The sequence below is a fragment of the Neovison vison genome, chromosome 7, assembly GCF_020171115.1.
Source record: "Neovison vison isolate M4711 chromosome 7, ASM_NN_V1, whole genome shotgun sequence".
Lineage (NCBI taxonomy): Eukaryota > Metazoa > Chordata > Mammalia > Carnivora > Mustelidae > Neogale > Neogale vison.
This window is the reverse complement of record NC_058097.1, coordinates 59,120,035-59,142,132: the sequence shown is the minus strand read 5'-3', so window position 1 is coordinate 59,142,132 and position 22,098 is coordinate 59,120,035. Positions and strand designations below refer to the sequence as shown.

Genomic DNA, 22,098 nt, shown 5'->3' with positions numbered 1-22,098 from the left:
AAGAAATCATAAGTCACCACCTGAGGTTAGCTGATTTTTTTTCTTCCGTGGTCATTCATTTAGTAAATGCTTTTGTACCTAGATTCCAGGTTTATGGTATAAGAGGGACCCGGTCAGGAGGCCTGGTTCCTCCCCCAACAACGCCTTTGCTCTTATGAGACCTCTCTTGTCTGCACCACTTTCCTTACCTAGAAAGTAGCTTGGTAGGCTACTGGGTGGGTCAGTTGGTTAAGCGACTGCCTCCCATTCAGGTCGTGATGCTGGAATCATGGGATCAAGTCCCGTGGGCTCCCAGCTCCATGGGGAGGCTGCTTCTCCCTCTGACCTTCTCCCCTCTCATGCTCTCTCTCAAATAAAGAAAATCTTAAAAAAAAAAAAAAGTAGCTTGGTTTTAAGGATTAAATGAGTTCATAAATCAGAAAATGCCAAGTACAGAAGATAGCACCTAGGAAATCTAGTAAGAAGAGTCAATATTTTTTTTATTATGATCAATTGCTTCTTTGCGTCGGGGAGAATCAGCGTGATCATTAGGTTCTAGAAAGCCGTCCGGTATTGTCCTTCTTGGCTGTCTTTAGCCCTGGCTGTAGGATGGCACAGAAAAGGGGTTTTCTCTGCCCCTCCCTATGACCCCTCCTTTTCTGGAATTTTCCCTCCCCACTTCTCCCCTGTTCCTTCTCCTCTTCCCCCGTCTTCCCTCCTCAACCCTTCTTTGTTCTCTCCTTCTGTCCTGGTCGCGTTCCTTCTTTTCCCCTCACCTCTCCTCCCCTTCTCAGATCTTCACCCCTCCTCCAGGTCCCTCCTCCGCCCGTCTCTTCCCTTCTTCCTCCCTCCCCCTGCGCGTCTCTTCCCCCTCCCACTCCTTCCTAGGCCTACCCCCTCTCCCCTTCCCCTCCCTGGCCCTTCTCCTTCATCTCCCGCCCTCCTCCCTCTCCCCTCCACTCCCCCTTCTCTTCCTCCTCCCTTTCCCTCCTTGCTCTCGCCCCGCCCTCTCCCTCCCCTTCCCTCCACCACCCAGCCCTGTTGGTAGCGGTGCGGCTGGGACCTCCAGGAAACTACAGGGCGCGATCGGGTCTCGGCTTCGCTCGGTTCCGCCCGGCGGGAGGCCCGAACGGAGGCGGCGGCGCGCGGGCCTCTGGGTAGTGTAGTCCTCCGAGAACGCAGGCGCAGTGCGGCCGGGCGGGCCCCGCGGGCGCGGGTCATTGTCCTGGCAGAGCCGCGCGGGTGAGTCCGTCAGCGGACGGGGCGGGGCGGAAGGAAAGGGGGCGGGGTCTCCCACCCGGGTACCCCCGCGCGGACCGACCCTCGCCCGGCGGAGGGGGCGTGCGGGCGCAGGTGCGTGCGGACTGCGTGAGCGGAGGGGCGGAGGAGGGTTTGCGGGCTGTGGAGACGAGACTCGGGTGGGAAAGGAGGCGCCTCTGTGTGCTCGACCGCGTTCGGTCGGGCCCGTGAGGAGTCAGTGTGGGGCGGGGCGGCGTCCTGCGCGCCAGCCGTTCTCGGCGTCTCGGGGTGCGCCCCTGAGCCCGGGGCCGGCCTGCCCACGTCAGTGCGAGCGTCTGCTTGGGTAGCGTGGCCGAGTGTGTGTGCGTGAGGGCGCCGCCCCAGGGCGCAGCTGTGCGGGTCCCGGCCTCTGGCCCCTGTGACTGGGTGTGGGGTGTGTCCCTACGAGGCCCACCTGTCCCCCTGTGTCCGTCTGTGTCTGTCGCTGGGTGTGAGTGCGTCCGGGTGTGCCCTCGCCGTCGCGCGTGTGGAGGGCCGGCTGTGGCTGCGCAAGTGGGCCCAGCCTGGGGCCCCCGAAGACTTGTGGGGCCTATAGAAGGCTCTGGAGGGGCGGGAGCCCATGGGCCCGAGAGTGTGGGCGGTGGCAAGTGGGGCCGAGGGGGTGTGCTCCTTCCTGTCCCGCCTCTGCTCACAGGGCCTTCTCGAGGGGAGTCGTGCCCGTACCCCATGCTGACCAGGGGTGTATTTGTTCAGAGAATGTGTACTGGGCACTGAGAGTGCTGCTCTAGGCACTTTCTGGGACTACCTCTTTTAGAGGCCCTCCAGGAGCTCTGAGGTTGCAGCCCTGACCTCCCCCATTTTACAGATGGGGAAACTGAGCTCAGAGACCAAGTCACCCAGCTTAGAGACTAAGAAGACCCAGGCATCTGGGGTCCAGAGCCTCCATGCTTAACCACCAGACAGATGGGAAATTCTTTAGTCCTTTCAACTCGTTGGAGACAAAGTTCCAGGATTTTTCCCCCATGGGATTCTCCCCTAGAAACAATGGAAGGAAGGAAATAGCAGAAACCTCAGAGGAAGAGGAGGAAGGAGGGAGCCACTGGCTTTGCAACAGCACAGCTCTCAGACCACACTCTGTCCAACAGTCACCAGCCCTGTGCACGTGTCACCTTACAGGGCCACTCTGAATTCATGGGCTCCTTTCTCAAAATAAATTTGTTATTAAAATTATAGTTTGTGATTCCACGGCTATAAGGATTTATATAATCTGGGTTGGATTACATTCATTCTTTTTGATATTAGGGGCGCTCGGCTCACTGTACCTCATTGATAAGTTGACTCTGGTTCTGTTTGTGTCCAGCCAAAGAGCTGGTGTTGTTGACTTCACAGTGCAGGGATAGGAGGCAGAGTCTGCCAGTCGGAAAGAATACCTTTTGAAAAGTTAAATATTTTTTCAGACATTACAACAGTGATAGGAAATTACTGCATCCAGCGAAACAAAGAATATGAAGGAAAACAATGAATAACACCTCCTTCTCATTCCTACTTTGTCCCCTCAAGGCACCACCTGGTGTCCATCATTCCATGGTCTTCCCCAGGCTCAGAAATGCTGCACAGAAGCAACCCCTGCCCTCCACGTGCTGGTTTGTCTTTATGCAGAGAGCTTAAAGTCACGTGTAAAACTCTCATCTAACTTGTGTTTGTCACTTAGTGACATTACGGATGTGAGTAGATGCAGAACTACTCCTCCTTTGTAGAGAAGACCTGATCCTTCATAATATGGCCTCTCCCTTATTGATGGGTACTTTTTATTTTATTTCTGGACTTTTTGGGGTTGGTTGGCCTCTTGCCTCTAGAAATAGTTCTACAGTAAATATGGCTTTTTTGTGCTGTAACCTTTTACACAGAGCTTTTATTGCTGTGGCAGAGTCTCAGGGCTGCTGGGTTATGGGGTTCATATGTTGCCAGCTGGATTTCTGGAAAGGTGAGAGACTCCCATTCCTTCTGCTGTGTGGCCCATTTCTTTGTGTCTTTGCCAGCTCTAGAAGTTTGCTCGCCTGTTCTTTCCCTCTGTGTTTGGGTGCCTCTTGTGTGCCACACATTGTCCTGGGTGCTGTGATCATCTCTGCTTCCTGACGAGTTGCCTTCTGGTGGAGGGAGGACAGACAAGGAACTTGAGAACAACTCTTTATTTTATTTTTTTAAAGATTTTATTTATGTGACAGAGAGATCACAAGTAGGCAGAGAGGCAGGAAGAGAGAGGGAAGCAGGCTCCCTGCTGAGCAGAGAATCTGGCACAACGTGGGGCTAGATCCCAGGACTCTGAGATCATGACCTGAGCCGAAGGCAGAGGCTTAACCCACTGAGCCACCCAGGCGCCCCAAGAACGACTCTTTAAAAAGACAGTTGCTGATAATCATGTGTGCTATGGGAAGATGGTGGAAGGGGTAGGGGTATTGCCGCTTGAGCTCAGGGGCTTGGGGGTGGGGGGGTTACTTCTCCAAGGAGGTGATGCTTAAGCTGACCGTGAGAAGGCGCTAGCCATGGGAAGAACATCCCTGAAGAGGGAGCAGTAGATGTGAAGGCCAGTGTGCCTGGGGCCAAGTGTTGGAGAGGAGAGCAGACTGGGAGGGTGACGGCCAGCAGGCGCAGACCATAAGGGCCGCGTGGGCAGCTGGGAAGCCTGGGTGATTTCTAATGCTGTGGGAGACCACGGGAGGGTTTTTTAGCTGAAGGACATTTTTACTGAGGGCTTCCTGCAGGCCAGACATGGTTCTGTGGAATCTGTGGATGGGAGGTGGTAAGAGACCTGAGCCCACGCGTTTGCACTAGATACTGGGGCTCCTTGGCCTCGCTCTATTGGCAGTCTTTGTTGTGGGGCGTTTTGTTGTGGCAGTCTTTCTTGTGTCTTGCGCTGTGGACTCGGCGTACTTGGCGGTACTGAGCAGCATTGCTTGGTCTCCACCCACCAAATGCCCAGAGCTGCGCCTCCTGCAAGTTGTGGCACTTACAGAATGTCTCCAGACATTGCCAAATGTCTCCCGGGGCCAAAATCACCCTCTGGCCGAGAACTAGTGTTCTAAAGATTTCTGCCAACCTGTCCTTATGTGCGAGTTAAAATCGCAACTTTCTGCTTGTAAAAGTGGGGGGCCCTTTGAGCTCAAAAAGACCCTTCTTTGTCTTCGTGGTTCTTACACTTTAAGAAACTCATTTAGAAATCAATAATTCTTGGTCCCCATCCCAGCAGGTTTGATGCACCAGATCTAGGCAGGGACCTAGGGATGTGTATTCTGAATAATAATAAGCATTTCTGGTGATGTCTGGCATTTTGAGAAATGGCACAGTAGCTGAAGGGCTTTTGTGTAGGAGAAGACTGCATTTTTACAAGTGATCCTGAGGGAGGTTTAGGGAGGTGTATTTTGGCTTAATGGCAGAAGGAAAATTTGTTTGTAGTCAGAGGTATTGGTGACTTGGGTAGTGAGCTCCCCATCATGGGAGGCAGGCAAAGTCCTGGCAGGTCACTGTGGAGCCAGGACTGAACTAGCATGTCCTAAACTAAGAATTTGTGCTAACCTATGCCACCTGTCTAGTGTTTTACTTTGCTTTTATTTAAATTGGCTCACTGGTTTTTAAATTTATTTATTATATCAACTTAGTTTATTTTTTTAAAGATCTTATTTATTTAGAGAGAGCACTCAAGCACAAGTGGAAGGGAAGAGGGAGAGGGTGAGAATGTCTTAGGCCGACTCCATGCTGAGTGTGGAGCCCTACAGGAGCTTGATCCCAGGACCCTGGAGATCACGACCTGAGCCAAAGCAAGGGTTGGACGCTCTATCGACTTCACCACTTAGGTGCCCCTAAATCAACTTAGTTTAAAAGGGTATTCTTTGTGACTGCCGCAAATGGGAGCAGGGCTTTGCCATAAGAAAGGAGACTTCAGAACAAAGCTGACTGCATTTTACTCTTGGAACATACTCGACCAACAACAGTAATGATAGCAGCTCTGTGTTGAGTTTGTGCTCCAGGTTCCTTCTTTTTTTTTTTTTTTTAAATTATTTATTTGACAGAGAGAGATCACAAGTAGGCAGAGATGCAGGCAGAGAGAGAGAGAGAGAGAGAGAGGAGGAAGCAGGCTCCCTGCTGAGCAGAGAGCCCGATGCGGGACTCGATCCCAGGACCCCGAGATCATGACCTGAGCCGAAGGCAGCGGCTTAATCCACTGAGCCACCCAGGCGCCCGTCCAGGTTCCTTCTGTGTGTGTTAGCTGAACCCCACAGATACCCCCAGGAGACGTGGGGAATCGCCTGCAGCGGTGGGGAGTGGCGCCTCAGACCAGCACTCCAACCTGGGGAGGGGGCCTGAGCAGGTGGCTGGGAGAAGGCAGAGGGTCCTGTTGCTCCCAGCAGCTGTGGGAATGGGTGTGGGGGTGTGAGGGTGTCTGGGGGTGCTTTTGAGAGGCATCAAGCACCTAGAGCTGGACATACTCGGCCCACCTCCATTCCCCAGCTGTGTCATCTTGGGCCAGTGGCTAATCCCTTGGGCTTCAGTTTTCTCATCTGTGAAATGGGATGGGTAGAAGTAGGACTGACTTTGTGGGGCAGTAAGAGGATTAAAGGAGAGATTTCTGTCCATGGCCTTGCACAGAGCTTAGTGTTTGTTATTAACGTGTGTGTGTGTGTGTGTGTGTGTGTGTGTGTGTGTTTATCCCTCCTTGCCTGTCTCATGGTAGGTATGTGTCTGTCTGTCCTGTCTGCCAGGCCTGGTTTCTCACTGTGTCCTCTCTCTCTCTTGCTCTCTCCTAACCACAGTCCGCCCATTCCTATCACCCTGGGCACTGGAAGGATGGCCACACAGCTGCTGACTGACGAGGCCCTGGTAAGTCCTGTCACGCTCTCACACTCCATTCCGGAGGCTCAAGCTCAAAGGGCAGGACTCCTGCCCAGGATGACCCTGTTGCTCCCAACACCCCTCTGGGGCTCACGTACTCAGCACAGTCTGCAGGGGCCTGTGTCTGCCCTGCAGGGGGTGGGTCGCGTGCAGGGGTGTGGCCCTCCTCTGCTCTGCCCTTTCCGGGCCCAGCAGCCCCTTGCCTGCCCCTGACACTGGCTCCAGTCAGCCGAGAGGGACAGGGCAGCTTGGGAGGGACTGGCTCTCTCCTTGGGGCTTTCAGGAGACAAATGGGCCCCTGGGAAGTGGCGGTTATACACACCACATCAAGTGTGAAAAAGGCCCCTGCAGAGGGACTTGGGCTGCACACTGGACCAGACTCGTTAATGTCGCTTACGAACACCCACACACGTGGTGAAAGTCCAAAACACAGGCTGGAACGGGCCTGCACACTTCGGACAGCGGTTACCTCTGGAGAGAGAGGACGCCGCCCTGGGGTAGGGCAGCTGGGTGTCTGCGGCTCTCGCTGGTAGGCTTATGCTTTAGTGGGTGGCACATGTATGGTTGCTTGTTGTATTTTTCTCTAAATTTCCTTTTGTGCCAGAAATATTTCATAATAAAAAAATAACATGGATATTCCTAGAAAACTGAGAAAACCCAGTAAACTGTAAGTAAGACAATATAATTCACTCACAGTCCCTTTCCCCATATATAAGCCATATGGATATTTGGGTATTCATTTATTTTCTTCCTTCTCTGATTATTATTATTTTTTTAAAAAGATTTTATTTATTTATTTGACAGAGAGAGATCACAAGTAGACGGAGAGGCAGACAGAGAGAAAGAGAGAGAGGGAAGCAGGCTCTCTGCTCGGCAGGGAGCCCGATGTGGGACTCGATCCCAGGACCCTGAGATCATGACCGGAGCCGAAGGCAGTGGCTTAACCCACTGAGCCACCCAGGCGCCTCTATTATTATTATTTTTTAAAGATTTTATTTATTTATTTGACAGACAGAGATAGCAAGTAGGCAGAGAGGCACAGAGAGCCTGTGGGACTCAATCCCAGGACCCTGGGATATTGACCTAAGCCGAAGGCAGAGGCTTTAACCCACTGAGCCACCCAGGCGCCCCTCTCCTTCTATTTTTGTTCTCAGAAACTTGAGCAGGCTTCCCGCTGAGCAGGGAGCCCGATGTGGAACTCGATCCCAGGACCCTGGGATCATGACCTGAGCCAAGGCAGACACTTAATGACTGAGCCACCCAGGCGGCCCTATCATTTTAGTATTGAGATTTTTTCCCCATTCAACTTTTAATTAATAAGGATTTCTCTTATTTTGAAACTTCATAAACTTTACAAACATCACTAGTTTGACTTTTTTAAAAAAAAATAATTTATTTTATTTTTTATTTTTAAATTTTTGACAGAGAGAGATCACAAGTAGGCAGAGAGAGAGAGAAAGGGAAACTGGCTCCCCAGTTAGCAGAGAGCCTGATGCGGGGCTCAATCCCAGGACCCTGAGACTACGACCTGAGCTGAAGGCAGAGGCTTTAATCCATTGAGCCACCCACGCGCCCCTAAAAAATAAGTTTTTCAATGCTGTAAATAGCCTATCATAAAAGAAGATTCCTGGCAGGTAAGGAAATACACGATCATTATAAAGAGCTTAGAAAAATCCAGAAGAACATAGCAAAGAGAATCAGAATGACCTGTGATCTTACCGCAGGAGATAACCACTGTTCGGTGTTTGTGTGTCTTTCTTTCCCTGGATACATGCTTTGCAAAAACCAGAATCACCTTGGCTAAGCAGTTTTTATATCCTGTTTTTTTGTTCTTGTGGAATATTTCATCCTAAACATTTCTCTGTGTAGTTAAAAGCTCTCCGTGGGGCGCCTGGGTGGCTCAGTGGATTAAGCCGCTGCCTTCGGCTCAGGTCATGATCTCAGTGTCCTGGGATCGAGCCCCGCATCGGGCTCTTTGCTTGGCGGGAGCCTGCTTCTCTCTCTCTCTCTCTGCCTGACTCTCCGCCTGCTTGTGATCTCTCTCTCTGTCAAATAAATAAAAATAAAATCTTAAAAAAAAAAGCTCTCCGTAACATCCATTTTAATGGCTACATAAAAATTTTACCTAAGGGCTGTAGCTGGTTTCCTTCGTGGTTCTTTCATGGGACATTTATTTGTTTCCTGTTACTCATGGTTATGAACAGTATCAGGAGGGACATGGCTGGTGCATAAGTCTTTCTGTGCGTTTCATATGATTTCTTAGGTGTGCTTCCCTGAGGAGGAATCCTGGATTGGATGTTTCTGAAGCCTTCCATGAGGCACGTAGCACTTTCCCGACAGGTGGTGGCGGTGTGTGTGTTCCTGCCAGGCTGGAGGGAGGTTTGCGTGGACTGTTGTCAGAATTTCTTCTGCACTTGGCATATAAATGACACACGGTGTTGACCTTGAGCGTGATGGGTGACAAATGGTGTCATGCTGTCTCTTTCTGAGTAGCGGCGTCTGTGGTATTGGTCAGGGTTTATTTTCAGCAAATGTTTGTTAGCCATTTCTGCAGGTGGATAGATTATCTGTCTACAGGATTCTCAGTATTTTGGAAATTTTAAGCACGCGTGCGTGTGTATGTAAGTAGATGTGGCAGCTATTCTTCCCAGGCTCGCTCTTTGTCTCTTCTTTTATTCTGTATTTTTAAAATACAAAAGCATTTCAGATTTTTATTTATTTAATTTATGTTTTTAAAGATTTTATTTATTTATTTGACAGAGAGAGATGTTGGGGTCCGTTATCAAAGGAATGGGACTGAGACAAAGTGAAAGTTTTGCAAAGTTTTATTCTATGCCAAGCATTAGAAGTCAGACTGACTGGCCAGGGCCACCTCCAAAGAGAGCGACGCCATCCCGATCTCACAGGCTGGTTTTATAGGGCATAACTGCAGACCCAAGGTACATGGCTTCTATTGTTAAGGCGTTTACTCCCAGAATCAATACCCAGAACCAATGCTAGGAACTACTGGGGTGTTTATTCCCGGAATGAAGTCTGTGGATGTAAACAGCAATATGGCTACCTAGGCAATATGGAGTCACTCTGACTAAGCAGGCCCTAATGGTTAAACAGGTTTTAACATTAAATCGGCCCTAACGAGACACAGCGAGAGAGGGAACACAGCGAGAGAGGGAACACAGCGAGAGAGGGGCAGTGGGAGAGGGAGAAGCAGGCCTCCCGCTGAGCAGGAACCCCCAATGTGGGGCTCGATCCCAGGATGCTGGGATCATGACCCAAGCTGAAGGCAGAGGCTTAACCCACCGAGCCACCCAGGCTCCACATTTCAGATTTTTAAAACCAAATTTGCCTCTCCTTCTGTAGTGTCATCCGTTGTCTTTATTTATTTATTTTTTTAAGATTTTATTTATTTGACAGATCACAAGTAGGCAGAGAGGCAGGCAGAGAGAGGTGGGGAGGCAGGCTCCCTGCTGAGCAGAGAGCCTAATGTGGGGCTTGATCCCAGTGCTCTGGGATCATGACCCGAGCCGAAGGCAGAGGCTTAACCCACTGAGCCACCCAGGCGCCCCAACATGCGTTGTCTTTAAAGATCTCTCTGTTCACAGGTCATACATGACCTGTATTTTCTTCCCTTTTTCCATTTATCATTTAGGTGATAACCACAAACTTCTGAATCTTTTGTGTATCTACCTGAACTTTAATTTGCTGCATGAACGTGTCAATTCCGTTGTCTGTGAGTGTCGGTTTGTCATGGTATTTATGTAACTCCTTTATTGGGACGCACCCTGCCTGCCTGATCTCATCTGACGACAGGGCTGTGCGGCGGCCACCCCGGGCAATTGCAGAACGTCCTCACCCGCAGACCGGAAATGTGTGTCCGGTAGCACTTGCTGCCCTTTGTTCCGGTAACCCCTGATCTACTTCCTGTCTCTGTGAGTTTTCATATCAGGACGTTTCACGGAGTGGAACCACCAGCCGCGTGCTCGTTTGTGTCTGTGTTCAGTGTGGTGGTGGTGGGGCCCCGCCTTGCAGTCACCTGTGTGAGGGCTTCCGCGGTGGCTCAGGGAGAGCACGCTCGCTCACTCGCTTTCTGGTCATTGTTAACAGCGGTGCAGTGGACAGGGCAGGTTTTTCCTGTGAACCCGTGTCCTTGCTTCTCTCGGGCACACACTCAGGAGAGGGATTGCTGGCTCCCACGATGACTACTTAACCGTCAAAGCAGCCATTGACCTCTTCCAGAGCAGCTGCCCCGAGCTGTCCCTGCTTGTACCTTGTCGTTACTGGTTGTGTCCATTTGTTCTTTTCCCTGCATTATTTAGGAGGATTCGGAGGGCTCGGGTGCATTTGGGGTTAAGCTTCATGTCTTCGGGAGGTCTCCCCGACCGCCTGCTGTCTGCCCTCCCAGCATGCTCGGGCAAGGCATGGGCTCTGAGACTTCCCGAGACTGGCCGTGTGGTTCTGGGGCACTTTTGTGCACCCCCAGCCCAGGCTTGATGTGTGGGACTTGCTCAGCAAATAGTTGACTCATTGGGTGAGCTGAGATGGAACGTGTTTAGGGTAGACTTTCTGAAGGAATTAGTATATTAAAAAAATTAAAATAAATTTTAAAAGGGGGCAGGAGGAAACTTGAAGTGATGGATGAGTTTATGGCCTTGATCGTGGTGGTGATTACATGAGTGTATGCTTTCCAAACTTAGCAAATTGTATTCATTAATGTTCATGGCTTTTTGTATGGCACCCAGGCCTCAAAAAAGTGGGTTTTTTTGAAAGAAGGAATTATTAGCAGGACTGGCCAAAGGATGTATTAGGTCAGAGAATTAAATAATATTCTGTATCAATAATTGTTGTTAATAATAAAAAGTATATGTAAGATACATATGAAATAGCAAAATTAATCAACTGATGATAGCAAAAGCTGGCGTCTGTTAAGCGCTTACTCCAGCCATACCAGGCACGGGGCTGGAAGCACACATCCTTACCTCGCTTAACACCCAGGACAACCGTGGGGGGGGGCTTGTTGTTATGAAGCCCATAGAACAAATGAGTCTCAGAAAGGTTGAGAGAGTAGCCCAAGCAAACTCAGCCTAAGAGGGACAGAGCCAGGATTGCACTGCAGCCTACTGGCCTCCCAAGTCCAAACCCTTAACCACTGCTGCACGCTGCTTCTGCATCAGGGGATGGTGGCCCCTGCAACAGGGAGGCCAGCATGAGCCCAGGGCACTGGGCGGGCTCTGGGGACAGTGAGAGAACTGGCCAGCAGATGAGGTCTCCTCCCAGGGAGGAAGGGCCATGGTTCAGGGCCCAGGTTAGGAGTGGCGCTCAGCTCACTGGAGGGGCCCAAGGACCTGTGGGAGGCAGTGACAGTAGCTGATTGTTGTCAAGCACCTGCTGTATGGATGTGCTGTTCTGAGCAGCAGATGGGGATTACCCTAATTCTCACGCCCTCCTTCTCACTGATACATTTACTCACTCGGGAGCTGTTTGCTGTGCGCCGGCCGGACGCCAGGCATTGTAGGAAGCCTGGGGATATTGTGGTGAGCAGGACTGAGGCACTGGCCTGCTAGTGCTGCCATGACAAAGCGGCACAGGCTGGGGGGCTCACAGCGGAGACCTGTCTTCTCACAGTCCTGGAGGATGAAGTCCCCACGGTCAGGGTGTCGGTAGAACCACGCTTCCTCTGAAGGCCTTAGAGGAGGAGCCGCTCCAGGCTTCCCTTCGGGCTTCTGGTAGTTCTGAGCTCATGGCAGCATGACGCCCGTCTTCCCGTGGCTTTCTCTCTGCCCGTGTGTCTGTGTCTAAATCTCTCTTATAAACGGACATCAGTCCTGTCGGACTGAGGGCCTACCCTGGCCCAGTATGATTTCATCTTGACTCATTACATGTGCAGTGTCTCCGTTTCCAAGTAACGTCCATCCTGGGGTGCTGGGGGTTCAGACTTCCACACAGGACTTGGGGGTGGACGTAATTCAACCTACGACAAGCGCTTTGAATAGGATCCAGCCCACGGCAAGTGTGTAAGTGGTAGGTCTCCTCACGTGGTTGTTGATATCACTACCATCATCATTACCTCCCGTGCTGCGGAATATTCATTTTACACACGGGGTTTATAGCATCTGTCGAGAAGGCACCAAGGCTTCCACCCCAGGAACTCCCCACCGTTCCCCATTGCCTCATCTGCCTCTTAAGCCTCAGACCCCTGTGGCCTCCCCGCACAGACCCAGCAACTCATTGTCCCTCAGACTGCGTTTGGTGTCAGCTTTCCGAAGTCTTCCTGGACGCGCCCTAGAGCTGCCATTGCTCGGGCGCCTGGAAGACTTCTCGGTGGTGGTGTTCAGACAGCTGGTCGATCTCATGTGTGTTCTTGTGCCTCGTTCATGAGGAGCTCATTCTTGAACTTTCTCTGTGTCTGTTTCCCAGCTCCTATCTCAGTGACTGTAGCTCTGCAGGGCTCAGGACGGTGTGTGGAATGACTGGGTTCCTTCTCCCCTTACTGGACAACTAGTGCACACGTCCATTTGCAGCGTCGTGGTCATTACCCCTTTGATTCCTGCTCTCTTTCTAAAGTGTATGATGTTCTGCTCTAATCAGTCTTACGTTTGTTTTATTTCTGTGTCAGAGGACCGTCCCGATATAAGTAGGCACCAAGAACACTGAGTGGTCCGTCCCTTCAGGACTCCACACTGTGTTGAAAACACTCCAGATACATCCCCTGCCTCCCCTAAATCCTCTTGGCTTTTCTGGCCATTTCTCTAGACCTCCATGAGCAGGGCCCTGCGGTGAGTGGTTGTGGGTTTCCTCTTACAGGAAACAGTGACGTTCAGGGATGTGACAGTGGACTTCACGCAGGAGGAGTGGCAGCAGCTGGAGCCTGCCCAGAAGGACCTGTACAGAGATGTGATGCTGGAGAACTACAGGAACCTGGTCTCTCTGGGTAAGGGGGCAGCTTTGCTGAATTACTCACCATCAGCCTGTCACTTGAGAACTACAAAGAAATAAGAAAAAGAGTGGACAGATTTGACTCTGTAGAAAGTTCAAAGATAAAAATAAAGTTGACAGGTAACGAAGTGGGGGGAATAATATTTACCACATGTATAATAGAGGATTACAGTTCTATCAAGAGCTCCTAGTAATAAACAAGAATGAAGTGAGAACCAGAATGATAGAAAGGTGGACCAAACATAAGAGCTGGCAGTTCAGAAATGTCGAAATACACTAAATTACACTTTATAAAAGGTTTTTAACCCTTCCCAGTAGCCAAAAGAAATACAAATCAAGTCAAAGAAATACTGTTTTTGCCCCCGAGGAATGATAATCATCGGCATTGTAAGGGTGCAGGGAAAGGAACTTTCCTATTTTTGGAGTATAAAGTTGGAATGGCAGTTTTGGAGTATCGTTGGACATTATCAACCAAAATTTGAATGGTTGCATTTTTAGGGATCTGTCCTTTAGATATGTTCCTGTGAGTGCACAGAATTTTACGTAGGAAGGAGAGGAGAAATGACCTCAGCGCCCACCCATGCAAGACTGACTAAACACATCAGATCGTATCTGTTTGACGGAGACCATTTAGCTCATCAAAGACAAATACTGTGTATAGATGCTGACACGGGAAGATGTCCCTTAAACCACTGACTTCCAGAACGAGAATATGTTCCCATTTCTCTCACAGCTTTCATGGAAGTATAATTGACCTACGATTAACTGCACATATTTAAAGCAAACATTCTGATGCATTTTGACATCTGTATACACTCGGGGGGAGTCCATCACCGTGATCCACATAATGAACACATCCGTTATCCCTTTGTAATATCGCTGTGTGCCTCCCACACCCACCTTCCGGTCCCCAGGCGGCCAATTTATGTGTGAGTGCCCGATGGCACTGTGGTTTAATTTGCATATCCTGAAATTTTGTATATATGCACTCAAGCAGCGTGTTCTCTCTCTGTCTCTCTCTTTCTCTCTCTCTTTTTTGGTCTGCTTTCTTTCGCTTGGCTTAATTATTTTGAGGTTCACCCATGTCATCTCTATCAGTAGTTCACTTCTCTTCATTGCTGAGTAATATTCTGTTTCACGGATAGACCAGGAGTCGTCCATCCGTTCAGTTGTTGGTGGACATGCAGGTTGTCTCCAGTTCTGAGCCGCCGCAGATAGAGCCACTGTGAACCCGTGTGTACAGCGTTCACGGAGGACCTGTGCTTTCCTTTCTCTTGAGCAAACACTGGGCAGTAGAATGGTTCAGTCACGTGGTGGGTGCATATTACACCTTCAGGAAACTGCCAGACACTTTTCGAAAGCAGCAGTGCCATTTTCCATTTCCGCCCGGGACTTCCAGGTGCTCCGTGTGCTTGTCAAAGGTTCATGTGCGCAGTCTTGGTCATTTGAGCCATTCTCAGGGGTGTGTGGTGGTGGTGGTGTGCTTTTGGTGTCCTGTCTGAGAGACCATTGCCTGATCCAAGGGCACTAAGATTCACTCTGGTCTTTCCTCCTAAGACTTTTGTAATTTTGGCTCCTCATTTAGGCCTTCGGTCCATTTTGAGTTAATTTTTGTGAATTGTGCAGGAAAGAGGTCTAATGTCAGTCTTGCATGTGGGTATCCAAGGGCCCCAGCACTCATGCCGAAGAGCAGAAGCTTCTAATTTCATGTAGCCCGATTTATCATTTTTCTCCGCGATCGTGCTTTTGAGGTCCTCTCTAAGAAATCTTTGCTTATCTCAAGGCCACAAAGGTTTTCTTCTTTAAGTTGTACAGTTTTATGTTTTATGTTTTATTCTGTGATCCTTTAATTTTGTAATGATGCAAAGTGCTAATTGAAGCTCATTTTTTTTTCATCAAATGAATATCTAGTTGTCCCACCACTGTTTCTTGAAAAGGCTGTACTTTTCCACTGGACATTCCACGAAATTTTCTCCACGGAATTGCTTTTGCACATCTGTCAAAAATCAGTCGTCCGTGTGTGTGGGGGGGGGAGTCTAATTCTGGGCTCTGTTCTGTCTCCTCCGTCGATGTCTGTGGCAACACCAACACCGTGTCATTTGCTCTTCTCTCAGTTCCTGCCTTTATGACCTGTGCTCAGTCTAGGCAGCTTGCAGTTCTCACGACCCTCTGAGTGTCCTGGCCAGTGCCTGTGAATTACGTGGTACAGGTTTCATGGCTGGCTGCTGTGAGAAGTCACTGTTCCCAGCCTTCATCGGCTCTGGGTACATTTTTAAATCCTTTTGGGTGTTTTTTCCCAAGCTTGGGTAGTTTCCATGTCCGCGTGTTCTGATCAGGAATCTGATACTTGCAGATCTCCAGAATACTCTCTCTGCTCACGCAGTCTGTCAGGCTTTGCCTCAGTGTCCACCCTCCTCCCGCTAAGGCCCCATAGCACAGCCTGCAGCCTTTCTCCTGCATAAGCTGGGTGGTCATAGGGCCTGCCTTTCCGATCCCACCTCTCAGGTCACGTTGCCCTTTCTTGGCTAATGTCCAGTGTCTTACAACCTTCGTTTTACATATTTTGTCTTTCCCCTTCCACACTGCTTTGGGCTGTAGGCTGAAGGGAAATCCCTGTTTCTCAATCTGGGCCAGAAGCCCCATTTGAGGGAGAAAAAAATGGGCGTGTGTGTGTGTGTGTACAGGTTTGTCTTATGTACTTTTTTAAAAAGGTGTGCACTGGGGAGAAAATTCTTTTTTTAGGGGGTAGAGAAAGTTATAAAAATACGACCCAAATGGTTAACACAGGTGATATTGCAGGAGACTTCCATTTTGTTATTTTTTGATGTTTAATAACAAGGGTGAATTACTTCATGATCAGAAACAGTCATAGAATTATCGAATATGGGAAAAGAAAGTATGAGAGACAAGAAATCTAGTTCCACAAAAACATCCCTACTTAGATCCAAAGGAGTGAAGAGGGTCTTGCACATTAGTGGCTTTTTGCCCAAGTGACCTCTCCAGACACTGTCCTGATAGCAGTTCCCTTGGCTGCAGCAAGAAAGTCCATGTCCACGCCTGCCATGGGCCACACGTTGGCGGGCCGCTGCTGTTTTTGGGCCTGTTGGTGAAGTGCCGTGGGGCTGGTTGGTTTAACTGGGCTGATGTCAAGCTGTCTCTTCACAGCTTTTCAGAGCTGAGAGCCAAGTGTTTGCTTTTCTGCAAATGACCTCTCCTGATAGGTTTTAATCTGCGAAAAGGAGGCTGCCTGCTTTCCCCTCCCTCTTGGATTGCGGGGTGTGTGGCATCCTGCTTCTCAAGGGTGTTTGCTCCAAAGGACTTCCAACAATTTTCAGCTGAGACTCTGCCTGCTTTGACCTCTGCAGCCATGGCCTGTTGATACCCCAGCACGTCTCAGACCCCACCGGCCCCATCCGGATTCACCATCCCCTTCCTGTCCCCACCCCACAGCCTTCATGTCCTGTGTTGCCACCTGCCCTAACGGCTGAACATCAGGCACACCCCAGGGGGACTAAGCCGCGATCATTCCCCTACCTTAAGTATTTCCCACATTTTTTCCTCTGGGATTGGAAGGCACCTCACAGCAAAATCAGTGACTCCTCAGGGCGCATGGCTCTGGGATCAGACCGCTTGAATCCCAGCTCTGCCTCGAATGTGCTGTGCCCTTGAGTTTGTGACTTGCTTCCCAGACCCTCAGTTCCCTCGTCCGTAAAATGGGTACACTCAGGAGTACCTAGCTCGCATGTGGTTGTCAGGGCCGTGTAGGATGATCCACACAGAAGGCTTCGCGCCGTGCCAGGCATGATGCCCAGGGAATGTTCATCTGATGGCTTCTGTGTGCCAGGCAGTGCTGTAGGAGCTGGGCCCTGACAAGGTCTGTGCCGTCCTGGAGCTCATTGTCCACAGGGCGGCTGACAATAGATCCAGGCAAGAGCAAGCAGGAGGGGTGTTCCTTTCCACTGTAGGGTGACAGGGAAGGCCTCCCTGTGGCGGATGTTAGCTGGGGGCTGCGGGATGGTAGCAGGTGCAAAGGCCCGGAGGCAGGAAGAACTTGGCATGGACAGCTTTGCTGGGAAAAAATAGGGAGCCACAGGGCAAGTGTGACTGACAGCAAGTGAGCTGGGATGGATGGCGGGAGACAGGAGAGGGGGGCCTGACTCTGTCCTGAGGACCCTTTAGACCAGGGGAAGGTGCTGCCTTTGATTCTGGACACTCAGCACGCCAAGAAGACACTGGAGGGTTTCACCTGACTCTTAAGAACATCCTCTAGCTGCTGAGTGGGAAATGGTTGTAGAGGGGTGAGGGCAGTGGAGGGGGTGGATCTTGCTGCATTTTGGCCAGAAAATCCAGGTGGCTAACTCGGTCCGTGGCAGGGGTGAGAGGCGAGATTTGGTCTAGCCCGAGCTATTGTGCCCGTTCAGTGCTCCTGCTCCCCATCTGGATGGCGGGAGGAAAGGGATGAATCAAGGCTGACTGCTCTGTCCTTTTTTTTTTTTTTTTTTTTAAATATTTTTAAGTGGTAAGACAGACCTAAACTTCAGCATTTTAACCATTTGGGTATGCAGCTCCATGGTGGTGAGTACGCGCACACTGCTCTGCCCGCCGCCCCCATCCGTTCACAGAACTCTTTCATCTTGCAAAACCGAAATTCTGTCCCCATTAACGTCCTCTCCGCACCCTGTGCCCCAGCCCCTGGTGCCACGGTCTGCTTTCTGCATCCGTGAGTGTGATGACTCCAGGGACCTCACAGGACGGGGTCGTGCGGTATGGAGCCTTCCGTGTCTGATTGACTGCTCTAAGGCTTTTGGGTGAGGCTCTCTTTTTTCTGTTGATTTTGGAGGGTCTGGGGTTCCCAAACCACGGATTCTGAAGGAGACGTGCTAGGTTTGCAGTATCCAAGAGGGACACCAAGTAGGCTTTCACGTACTTGTCAGCAGAGCCCAGAGGAGGTCTGGGTGAGGTGCAGCTCTGGGAGGCGTCAGCATACAGAAGATCCTGCAGTCCATACTCCCTCGGCCTGGCCCAGCCTGACTTAGGGGAGGGGTCTGGGATTCCAGCACTTGAGGGCTGGGTCGGGGTTTCCATGGGGCAGCAGGAATGGCTCTGTTTCACCCCTGATCTGGTTGCCTCGTAGGAAGGAGGGCCCCGTGGCCTTATCTTCATTTTTTTTTTTTTAAGATTTTATTTATTTGACAGAGATCACAAGTAGGCAGAGAGGCAGGCAGAGAGAGTGGGGTGGGGGGAAGCAGGCTCCCTGCTGAGCAGAGAGCCCAATGCGAGGCTTGATCCCAGGACCCTGGGATCATGACCTGAGCCGAAGGCAGAGGCTTTAACCCACTGAGCCACCCAGGCGCCCCTATTTTCATATTTTTTATGAAATTTTTAATGAGATTTTTGTGTAAGATCTCACGGTTTTTAAATGTTGTGAATGAAGCCGTTAGATCCATGATACAGAATCTGGAGCTGGGGAATCCTCTAGACTGGAAACAGAGATTTAGGAATGAACAGGATGCACTCGGGAGGGGATTGGAGCCGCAGCATGGCCGGGACTAGCAGGCAGGGACGGATGTGCAGTGGCAGGAGGGTCTGGAAACAGCACCAAGGGACACCCACTGCTCCGGGAGTGGGCGGCGGCGGAGGGGTGAGGGGCATTGAGGGTACAGGGAAGGCTGGAGCTTGGCTGCTGTGGGGGACATGGAGGATAACCAGCACGTGCCACAGATGCCTGCTGGCATCTTACCATTTCTAATAGGAGTGCTTGGGGAAGCCTGAGTGGTGGGGACAGTCAGGACGGAGCCGGGAAGCAGGGAGCCCAGGGCAGTGCCTCAGGGCTTGGGTCTGCAGGAGCCCGTGGTCTGCTCAATCCAAGCCAGCCTGCCTCCTGTTGCTTCTCAGACGTCTCTCTCTCGTCTCTCTCGGAGTGCCCGGCTGCTGGATGTCCTTGTCATCACTCTCCCGAAGGTCAAGGTCGCTTCTGCTTCTTTGAACCACCTTTGTCACCAGCTCATTGCCTCCCCTCCGATCAGCAGGGTGTCCTTTGTGTCTGCCAGCCCCGCTGTGTCTCTGACTTCCTGTACTCGTCAGGCTTTGGCTGGTCCCCTCCTCCCAGCATTGTTAAGCCTATGTGTTTCCTCTTCTCTTTCCCCTCCCCCAGACTTGGAGACTAGACCTGAAATGAAGGAGTCGGAGCCACAGGAGGACAGTGCGGAAGACAGACCGCCTGCTGGGGTGGTCTCGGAGAGACCCCCGAGACATGGTGCTCGCGTTGTGGCCTCTGATGGAGCGTGGACACAGGGCGAGCGGGTAGAGAGGCAGCTGGGAAGCATAGGGACCCGTCCGCAGCGGCCGGAGCTTTCCCTGGGGCTGCCCCCCACGGGCCAGGAGTTTCAGGTCTTCAACCCGCAGAGCTCTGGGCTGGTCCGGCCACGGTCGGAGGGCCCGAGGGAAGAGGGGACCCGGGCACTGGCCGCACTCGGGAAGACCTTCTCCGGGGACCCGGCCGTCAGCCTGCCAACCCGACTGGACGTGGACAGGAGGTCCTATGGCTGCAGTGCGTGCGGCAAGGCCTTCAGCCGGAGCTCGTCGCTAATGAAGCACCAGCGCATCCACACAGGCGAGAAGCCCTTTGAGTGTGACGCGTGTGGGAAGCACTTCATCGAGCGCTCGTCCCTCACCATCCACCAGCGTGTGCACACTGGGGAGAAGCCGTTCACGTGCGGAGACTGCGGCAAGGCCTTCAGCCAGCGCATGAACCTCGTCGTGCACCAGCGCACGCACACGGGCGAGAAACCCTACGTGTGCGCCGCATGCGGGAAGGCCTTCCGCAAGACATCCTCGCTGGCGCAGCACGAGCGCGTGCACACCGGGGAGAAGCCGTACGCGTGCGGTGACTGCGGCAAGGCCTTCAGCCAGAACATGCACCTCCTCGTGCACCAGCGCACACACACGGGCGAGAAGCCCTACGTGTGCGATGCGTGTGGCCGCGCCTTCAGCCAGAACATGCACCTGACTGAGCACCGGCGCACGCATACGGGCGAGCGGCCGTACGCGTGCAAGGAGTGCGGCAAGGCCTTCAACAAGAGCTCGTCCCTCACGCTGCACCGGCGCCGCCACACGGGTGAGCGGCCATACGCATGCGGCGAGTGCGGCAAGGCCTTCAGCCAGAGCTCCTACCTGATCCAGCACCAGCGCTTCCACATCGGTGTGAAGCCCTTTGAGTGCAGCGCGTGTGGCAAGGCCTTCAGCAAGAACTCGGCACTCACGCAGCACCGGCGCGTGCACACTGGTGAGAAGCCCTACGCCTGTGCCGTCTGCAGCAAGCACTTCACGGGCCGCTCGTCGCTGCTCGTGCACCAGATGGGCCACACAGGCGAGAAGCCGTTTGCATGCGGCGAGTGCGGCAAGGCCTTCAGCCAGAGTGCCTACCTCATCGAGCACCAGCGCATCCACACCGGCGAGAAGCCGTACCGGTGCAGCCAGTGTGGCAAGGCCTTCATCAAGAACTCCTCGCTCACGGTACACCAGCGCATCCACACAGGCGAGAAGCCGTACCGGTGCGGCGAGTGTGGCAAGGCCTTCAGCCGCAACACCAACCTCACACGCCATCTGAGGATCCACACCTAGGGGGGTGGCCTGGGGGTGCACCTTTTCCTGGGGCTTCCCTTCAGGGGCTTCCAAGTCCACTCCAGTGTGGGTGGGACCCATCAGACCCACTGGCAGTGCGACAAGTCCTACAGGGTCGCCCACCGCTGGCACCCCGGCTGAGAGGAGTCCCACCCCACCGGGGCCTTACAACTGGGGCCTCGTGGACGGCTCCCTCCCCACTGGGCACCTGCATGCCCACAGCAGAAAGGGAGTCCCTCTGGGTCTGACACACTGGGGGCCATGGTCAGGGCTGCTGCTGTGGCTGGAAACTCCCAGGAGCTCCAGGAACCTGGCATCAGGGTTCCAGGCTGTGGGAATAACATATAAGAGCCGGGACGAGGCATTTGGTGTCTCTGGGTGACACTCAGTAGGAAAGCAGGAGGGGCGGGGGGAGGTGGACTCAATAAGTGAACGTGGGGACATTTCTGGACCCTAGATCTGGTCCAGATATCAGGTTGTCATCCTCCATAAAGCCAGAGGGCCCCTCCCTCCATCCGTTCCTGACCCACCATGCTAGACCCACCATGTCACCTGCCACTGACATGGCAAGCTGTCAATGGGCGAAAAAGGTGGTTTTCAGAGTCCGCAAATAACAGTAAGCACTTTGGATGCCAAAGTTTCTCAGTCTGTTAAATTTTTTTTTTTTTTAATAAAACTTTTAATTAAGAGAGACTGGTGTAATTTTAAACAGTTGTCAGGTGCGAAAGATATAGGCACCAGTGGTCCCGTTGAAATCTGCGTCAGTGCCTGTGGGAGACGAGAAGGGCAGGCAAACACCAGCAGGCCAAATACTCAGGTTTAAAGACTTAGCTTAGAAAGTTTGCGTATCTGGGCACACACTCCGTTTTTATAGTGATTTTTGCAGTTAAATTTGAAGGCAGCTCCAAGGGAGTTTCCTAAGGCTGACCTGATGCTTTGTTTACTCAGAAATACCGCCCCCATCCAGCCCCAGAGTCTCCTTTTTTGGGGCCTTTGATGCTGCCTTTCTTTTAACATTTGATGCTACTAGTTGCAAATGTCTAGGTGTTTCTTAAGTCAATGTCCACAAAGAGTAAACAGTTCATTTTAAGAGATCTTTTATATGTGTAAGCACTTTGTGTTGCGAGCAGGAAAAGCAGCTCCTCAAGAGTGCATAAGCAAGGTGGACGGTTTCTCGGATGGTTGTTTGGCAGCCAGGTGGGTATCAGGGTAGGCTTGTTCCAGGCGTCAGGAGTGTTGCTCTGGTTCTCTGGCTTTCCTGTCCTGTGCCAGCCTCATTGCAGGCTGGCTTCCCTCATGGTTTTGTGGTGGTTTCCGGCACATTTTCTCAGTCACGTCCTGGTGGAGACAGACCTGATGCGGTGACACAAAGGCCCAAAGCTTCATTCTGTGGACTCAGCCACCAACGATTGCCATGGCCAGTGAAGCACCCTGTGG

General features: G+C 51.8%; 1 protein-coding gene across 1 annotated transcript; it reads left to right on the top strand.

Annotated features, from left to right (window-relative positions):
* Positions 1-1,265: 1,265 nt before the first annotated feature.
* ZNF71 (zinc finger protein 71) lies at positions 1,266-21,350 on the top strand. Its single transcript, XM_044257537.1, has 4 exons — positions 1,266-1,332; positions 6,027-6,093; positions 12,907-13,033; positions 19,193-21,350. The coding sequence occupies exons 2-4, from the start codon at positions 6,061-6,063 to the stop codon at positions 20,659-20,661; spliced, it is 1,629 nt and encodes a 542-aa protein (XP_044113472.1). The 5' UTR covers positions 1,266-1,332; positions 6,027-6,060; the 3' UTR covers positions 20,662-21,350.
* Positions 21,351-22,098: the final 748 nt, after the last annotated feature.

Excerpts from the sequence above, each read along its gene's own strand:
- ZNF71 (XM_044257537.1), top strand. The coding sequence starts at position 6,061 with ATGGCCACACAGCTGCTGACTGACGAGGCCCTG. Across the intron at positions 6,094-12,906 it reads TGCTGACTGACGAGGCCCTG|GAAACAGTGACGTTCAGGGA; the intron begins GTAAGTCCTGTC and ends TTCCTCTTACAG. Across the intron at positions 13,034-19,192 it reads CAGGAACCTGGTCTCTCTGG|ACTTGGAGACTAGACCTGAA; the intron begins GTAAGGGGGCAG and ends CCCCTCCCCCAG.